Source organism: Egretta garzetta, unplaced genomic scaffold (genome assembly GCF_000687185.1).
Source record: "Egretta garzetta isolate BGI_Z169 unplaced genomic scaffold, ASM68718v1 scaffold887, whole genome shotgun sequence".
NCBI classification, from domain to species: domain Eukaryota; kingdom Metazoa; phylum Chordata; class Aves; order Pelecaniformes; family Ardeidae; genus Egretta; species Egretta garzetta.
In genome coordinates this window covers 36408-44512 of record NW_009260144.1, presented here as the reverse complement: position 1 = coordinate 44512, position 8105 = coordinate 36408, and the positions used below count along the sequence as shown (strand labels likewise).

Genomic DNA, 8105 nt, shown 5'->3' with positions numbered 1-8105 from the left:
GGGGGGTGGGAGGTGTTCTTAATGAGAAAACAAAACTAATAGCAGCATCTTCAAGGATCTCTAGTTATAACTCTGAAAAGTACATTTTCACAGAATACTTAGTCAAGTTCAGTATGACCTATGATTTTTTTTCTTTGTTCTTGCTGTTCTTTCAGTGTGAAGCGCAGCAATTGCTACATGGTTTGGGGAGGAGATGTAATTGCTAATTCCCAGAGATCAGGTCGCAGTAATGTTGATTTAGAAATTGGATGCTTTGTTGACCTGGCTACCGGAATGTTGTCATTCACAGCCAATGGAAAAGAGCTTGGCACTTGTTATCAGGTATTATCAGATTTTCAGGAAGCTATCTAGTAAGCTGGTCGTTTTGATGCTATTATAAAATTGTTTTTTCTTGTTCAGACATCTAACTGAATGCTATTTCTGTGACAATAACGTGTTTTCTTATATCATTCTGCTTTATCCTGCTTCTCTCTCTCCCTCCCCCCGTCCCCATTTTTCAAACTTCTTACAGTTGTTTCAAATGTTGAGGAAGGACTATTGGTAGATATGTACAGAACTTTTTTCTGAACTTTTGCTTATTTTGAGTAATTTAAATCTCTTGTCTATTTTTGAAAGCAGTGAAACTAGTCTTATGTAGTTTTAATTTCTTGAATATTTTTATCATAAAATCTTCGAAATACTTTAGTAAATCTAATCTGTCACTGAAACTGCAGCAAATGACTGATATTTGTCTGGTCTGGAGGCTGCAGGATAATTATTCTGACCTTGTAACCATTTGCACTTTCCAGTTTTCTTAACTGAAGTAGAGGGACAATATTGGTATGCTGTTTTCATTCTAGAAGGCCCACAGGTCAGCATATTGAGGAGAAGAAATGGATTTTGCTATACTTCTTGATCTAACTATTGAATGCCATGGTGATAATCAGAAAAAACCACACTGTCTATAATAGAACAGTAAATGAAAGATAGCGTATACATATAAATTTGAGATTTTGTCATTAATTGTCAGGTCAATATTAAGGCATTCATAGCAGAAAGGAAATCTTAAATATTGGTTTACAAGACCTTTTATTTTGTTCTGAGTTAGTAATGGTTTTCTGACCTTCAAATGAGATTAGAAATTACAAATTAATTTATTATTACTAGTTACAAAGTCAACTATCATTACTATTACTATATTTGGTCAGAGGCTGCGAGTTGTGTTGCCTCAGTCAGTTACTTTCAGGCTTTAATGAAATAAAAGACACATTTTATTAGTAATGTCTTTTAGTCCAGGATATCTTTTGTTTCTGGATTTGGGGTTTTGGGTTTTTTTTTTCCCTTATCCTGGCCCTACTTCATTTTGTCTATCCCAATACTCATAGTGCTGAAAAAACTTTATTCTGCATACAGAGTTTTCAGTATCTGATATTATTTTACATTTTTGTTAAGTTATATTGTGTTTTGCAGCTGTTTTCTCATCTAAAAGAATTACTTCTTTTTTTAATGACTCTCATTTTCTTGTTTTGCAATTTTTGCAAAAATTGCTATCCATTAAGTTAGGAGTTGCACTCCTTCACAGCATAAGTATTGTACTTAGTATGTATAATGTATATGCATAGTACGCAAAATACACAATGATGTGATTAAAATATTTAATTGAACTCCTGAAACCTTGAATTGATTGTATAGAGTGTATCTTTTTTCAGCCACCCTGGAGCACTGAAATCTTTTTAATAATACGCTATTCTATAAGTATCTTTTAAATTCTTTTTCTGAGGGCACTAGGGGGGTGGACAATCATGTAGAGAATTCTTCAGAATAAACTGATATTACTAGTCTGACATCTACTTTGAGTCTAGCTATAATAGGGAAAAATTAGGATAATATAACTGTCAAAAAAATCCCAAACCCAACCAGACCGTTTAAAACTGGAGCACTGTGATTCAGTGTGATTCACTGTAATTTTGTGTCGTGGTTTAACCCGGCTGGCAACTCAGCACCACGCAGCCGCTCGCTCGCTCCCCCCCCTCCCTCAATGGGATGGGGGAGAGAATCGGGAAGAAAATAAAAGGTTAGAGCCGAGGGCTGAGATAAAGACAGTTTAATAAGAGAAAATAATAATAATAGTAATAATGAGAATGATAACAGAATATACAGAATATACAAAACGAATGATGCACAATGCAATTGCTCACCACCCGCCGACTGATGCCCAGCCCGTCCCGAGCCGCAAGCAGTCCCCGAGCCGCAAGCAGTCCCCGAGCCGCGAGCGACCGAACGAATGAACTAACCCCCCCGAGCATGACGTTATATGGTATGGAATAGCCCTTTGGTCAGTTTGGGTTAGCTGTGCTAGCTGTGCTCCCTCCCAGCTTGTTATGCACCTGGCCGAGCAGGAGAAGCTCAAAAAGTCCTTGAGTAGTCTGAGCACTACTTGGCAACAGCTGAAAACATCAGTGTGTTATCAACATTCTTCTGGTACTAAATCCAAAACACAGCACTATGCTAGCTACTGTGAAGAAAATTAACTCTATCCCAGCCGAAACCAGGACAGGAACAAAACTAAATCACTGTTTTGGTTGGTTGTTTTTGTTTTGTTTTCTTTTTCCAATTTTCCTTCTCTGCTCTTGTACTAGGAAGCAACAAGGTGATATTGATAATACTTGTTAGGAAATCTCTGCAAGGCAGAAAATGAAAGTAAAATTTTCAATCTAAATGAACAAAGATCTTGGAGGTCGTAAGCAACTTTTGAAGGAAGAAGATTTATAATGAAAACTTACAGGACATATCAATTAGAAATCTTCATTATTTCCAACTTGTCCTGTTTTCAATCCAAAATCCAAATTGCCATAGAGTATCTTGAGTTTGTTGTACTAATCACTGAAATCCAGCAATGCTCAAGTATGCCTTATCAACAGCACAATGCAACAATGTATCAGTGAGAAAGTAATTAAGTAGTTGAATAAATCTATCCAGATAGACTTCAGGTTGAAATCATTGACAAGCGAAATAGTAAACTTGATAAGCCAAATGAGGTTTCAGTTGAATATGAGGAAAAACTTCTTTACTCTAAGGGTGACAGAGCACTGGAACAGGCTGCCAGGGAGGTTGTGGAGTCTCCTTCTCTGGAGATATTCAAAGCCCACCTGGACGAAGTCCTGTGTAGAATGCTCTAGGAGAGCCTGCTTTAGCAGGGGGGTTGGACTAGATGATCTCCCGAGGTCCCTTCCAACTCTTGCGATTCTGTGATTCTGTGAGATAAAAAAATGGCTGAAAGAGTCAATAGCATGTCTATTTAAGGATATACTAATGGAACTTTATTAATAAATATTTTGAAGTTTTATTTCTACTTTTCTTTCTCCCCAAAAAAATTTTGGTGGCCTGTAGTGGAATCACTCACTTTTAATCATGTTATACTTTGAGCTCTATGTGCTGCTGCCATTGTTGTTTTTACAAGTCTTCATAGCTGTAAACATGATTACACCAACAGCAATAGATAATATTTTAGCTGACATGAAGCATTACAGAGCTTCTGTGAGCTTGACATACCCAGTTGTTGCTTTAATTTTTTTCATCACCTTCAGGTTTCACTTTGTTGTTATTAAAATGCTGTCTTCTAAACAGATAATCATGTTGATACTGTAATTGTACATGTTTGATACTGTAAATGTACTGTAAGGAATCAAGCAATTAAATGTATTTTCACTGTATTACCAGCTTTGACACTACTAGCTGCTTCATTTCTAAGTTTCATTTTTACAGGGTGAAATATGCATGCACATATATAAATGTCAGAGAAGTCAATAGATACCTTAATATTATGTTGTGTTCATTATTTAGGATTCCAGTCAAATTGAATTACTGAAGGAATTAATGGATCTTCAGAAGGATATGGTTGTCATGTTGCTGTCTATGCTGGAAGGTAGTCAAAATTTAATTTGAAATCCTCTTTCACGGTTGGTCTAGCGAAGTTTTTATCTTTGTGATTTTCTTCATGTGAGAAATAATGCTCCATTTTCGTTTGGGTTTTTAATTTTTTTTAATTCTCATAGAAGGTTATTGAAGAGCAAAGCAAATTCTTAGCATTGTAGGCTGAGCTTCATGAGTAACCTACTGATCCTAACTAATGTGACACTAGTTCTGTCTACGTTGCATGTAGTAAAATTCATCATATGCTGCCTCATGTAGCAGATGTCTCTCTGTAGGGCTTGTTAGTTCTTCCTTTCTTTAATGGCAAATGCTTAGTCATTTATGACTTTTCCAAGTCTTAGGGTACTGTTATTCATAAAAGACTTCTGATTTTACAGCTAGCTTTCTCATGTGAGTGTGTTAGCCAATAGTTTATCATTCTTACTGTTTGATTATTTCACTAGTATTTATTATACACTTTTCTTTGCCCAAAACGTTTGCTACCATCAGTAGCTCTAACTTCATGTTATCACATCTAGGTAATGTTGTGAATGGAACTATTGGAAAGCAGATGGTCGATATGCTTGTGGAATCATCCAACAATGTGGAGATGATTCTGAAGTTTTTTGATATGTTCTTAAAATTGAAGGATTTGACTTCCTCTGATGCATTCAAAGAATATGATCCTGATGGTAAAGGGATAATTTCAAAGAGGGATTTTCACAAGGCAATGGAAAGTCATAAGCATTACACCCAGTCTGAAACTGAGTTTCTGCTATCATGTGCTGAAACAGATGAGAATGAGACTCTGGACTATGAGGAGTTTGTGAAACGATTCCATGAACCTGCCAAAGACATTGGTTTCAATGTTGCTGTTCTCCTGACCAACCTGTCAGAACACATGCCCCATGATACCCGCCTGCAAACTTTTCTTGAACTGTCAGAGAGTGTGCTGAATTACTTTCAGCCTTTCCTTGGACGCATAGAAATCATGGGCAGTGCGAAGCGCATTGAACGAGTTTATTTTGAAATAAGTGAGTCAAGTCGGACTCAGTGGGAGAAACCTCAGGTAAAAGAGTCAAAGAGACAATTTATATTTGATGTTGTAAATGAAGGCGGAGAGAAAGAAAAGATGGAGCTTTTTGTTAATTTCTGTGAGGATACCATCTTTGAAATGCAACTGGCTGCCCAGATCTCTGAGTCAGATCTGAATGAAAGGTCAGCAAATAAAGAGGAGAATGAGAAAGATAAGCCTGAGGAACAGGATCCTAGAATGGGTTTTTTCTCTCTCGTGACCCTGAAGTCAGCATTAGTAGCTCTCAAGTATAACTTAATGATGCTTATGAAAATGTTCAGCATGAAGAGCCTAAAGAAACAGATGAAAAAAGTGAAGAAAATGACCATGAAGGACATGGTTATGGCTTTGTTTTCTTCCTATTGGAACATTTTGATGGGCTTACTACATTTTGCTTGTAGTGTCGTCCGGGGCTTTTTTCGCATCATATGCAGTTTGCTGCTTGGGGGAAGCCTAGTAGAAGGAGCAAAGAAAATCAAAGTGGCTGAACTATTAGCTAATATGCCAGATCCCACTCAGGATGAGGTACGTGGGGAAGGAGAAGAGGGGGAGAGAAAGCCAACAGAAGCTGCATTGCCTACAGAAGACTTGACAGATCTGAGAACTTTATCAGATGAGAGTGATCTACTCTCAGATATATTTGGTTTGGATTTGAAAAGAGAAGGTGGACAGTATAAATTGATCCCTCACAATCCAAATGCTGGCTTGAGTGATTTACTGACCACTCCCTCCTTAGCTCCAATGCCTGAGGTGCAGGAAAAAATCCAGGTAACTGTATCTTTTATTTCTGCTGCATGTTTCCCTCTTTCATATGTTAGGTATAGTCTTGAAACAAAACTTGCACCTGTGTTTTTCTGGGGTTTGTGACATGTTTTTTAAGGAATCACATATAATTACTGGTGTTTACCCTCTCTGACATCATAGATTTGGAATTCCCACAGCCTTCTCTAAGTACATGGTGTTTTGGTTTGCTTTTAATTCAGTGTTAAAATGTCTCTTTCTTATTGTAAAGTGAAGGATCATCTTCTCTCAGGGTTTCTTTTGTTAAAAAAAAAGCCCAATATTCTGCACTCTGTGTATCTTTTTAACTATCTCTGTACTGTATAATAGTTTAGACACTTTTTTAATTTTGACTTTTTGTAGGAGCAGCTGAAAGAAGATGAAAAGGAAGAGAAGGATGAAACAAAATCTGAACCTGAAAAAGCAGAGTATGTGTTACTTTAACCTCTGATCCTATGAAATGTGGTTTGTTTCACTGAAAAAACAGCTTGATTTGTACTTACTTCTTTGCCTTTAATTTTGTGTCCATTCATGTTCCACGTTTAGATTTTTTTTTTAACCATCCTCCACATCCATGCACATTTGCAAGGAAATGCCATGTAAATAGCATAATTCAGAGTTTTTATGAATTTCCCTCTTCCAGAAGCATCCTTTGTGATGTTGATTTAGTTTCTTTCAGGATGTGTTTGTTTGATTAAGTCTTTCTTGGCAAGTCTGAAAGCTAGAAGAAAATCTCGGAAAAATTGTAAGAGCACCTGGGTTCCAGAGACTTGTTATCCATTAGTGGTAGAGACTGAATCTGTTTAATATTTTAAAATTGAAGAAATCAAAAATCAAAAACATTTAAATCTTTTTAGAATATTGAAATCTAATGTTAAGAAGATTAGCTCAGAATAAAAATAGTGAAAAGCAAAACAGTGCTTTGTTTTAACCAGCAAAAAGTATGGCACTCCATCCCTGTATTTTATGGTTCCTGACACATGTACAATTCTGATATGTCTACAGTCCTGTAGCTGATTTGTCACTGTCAAAATTCTAGGTGTGTCCCTTAGTCTCAGGCTCTATCCTTATTGTTCTCCTGGGATAACAAACACTTGCCAGTAACAAAAACTCTTCTTCCTAATCGGTACAGCAAATTTCTAACTCAGCCACTCTAACTTTGTAAGGGAGAGTCTTGCTGACTTTTGAACGTCGCTTCAGTGTTGATTGTTCTACTTGAGTCTGTGACTTGCAGCAAAACCAGTATTCACTGTGAGGACTGCAGTGCCTGGCACTATTAGCTGCCCTGAAGCCACTCCTAACATAAGATAAGCTTTCAAGTGAACTTCCAAGTGCAAGTTTGTCGAGTGTATTCTAGTAGGAGAAGCAGCTTAGGACATCAGTTTTTCTGTTTGTAGATAGATACAGAGAAAATAACGATGTAATTTATAAGTTGCTTCTCACTCTGGTTTGGCTTCAGATGGACTTCTGTGACCCTTTCATCTATCATGCTGTCAGGTCAAATTAACTTCTAAGATAATTCACAGTTCCTTAGATCATGTGTTTGGAGAAGGCAGCCCGCTAAATATGACTGTCTGTAATTGGGCAGCATGGTGATAATCACACACTGAATGCTGTCAAGCTCCCTTATTCCTGTCTCCTCCTGGAGTGGGTGCTTATGAGTTCCTCAGGTGGGCAGAAATGCAGAGTTTAAAACTTGAGGTTTGACTTGTAAATCCAAGAACCACCAAAGATTTCTTCAACCATTGTGGGAACCAGATAGTTCAAGTGCATGAGGTTGGACGGGAGCACTTAGACATGCAGCTGTCAGCTTACAAACATTTGTCAGTGCAAGTATTAGCTGCACAATTATGAAGCAGACCCTCAGGTAATAAGGTTGTCATATTCTTGATTACCTGCCTCTACCAGTTAGCATCCTCACTTCAGGGTGCCAAGTCAGTGAGTTTAATTTTCTGTAGACTTAACCAGGCTGTCACCCTTGCCAGCACTTTGGGCTGAAGGGGGATATGTCTCCTTTTTATTCATATCTCTGAACTGCATGAGTCATGACTACTTGAGCCTCATGAAAAGATGCAATGGCCTCTTTCAGGATGGGGGTTTAATTTTTTGGTTAGCAATTTTATTAACTTGATGTATTATTTTGGCTTCATTTGTGTCCTAAGAGGAGAAGATGGAGAGAAAGAAGAGAAAGCCAAGGAAGACAAAGGGAAACAGAAGTTAAGACAACTTCATACTCACAGATATGGAGAACCAGAAGTTCAGGAATCAGCTTTCTGGAAGAAAATCATTGCATACCAACAGAAGCTTCTTGTAAGCTGTTCTCTAGGCGATGTGTTTAGCTGTTGGCAGGGATGTGTAC

General features: G+C 37.5%; 1 protein-coding gene across 1 annotated transcript in view; it reads left to right on the top strand.

The window, feature by feature from the left end:
• LOC104128861 (ryanodine receptor 2) overlaps positions 1-8105 on the top strand; it is a gene marked incomplete at its 5' end in the record, with an annotated part of 147072 nt that overhangs the window by 112348 nt on the left and 26619 nt on the right. Inside the window, 4 exons of the mRNA XM_035897117.1 lie at positions 3823-3904; positions 4431-5734; positions 6110-6174; positions 7909-8056. Of these exons, the coding sequence (XP_035753010.1) occupies positions 3823-3904; positions 4431-5734; positions 6110-6174; positions 7909-8056 (1599 nt within the window). The remainder of the gene's footprint in view (positions 1-3822; positions 3905-4430; positions 5735-6109; positions 6175-7908; positions 8057-8105) is intronic.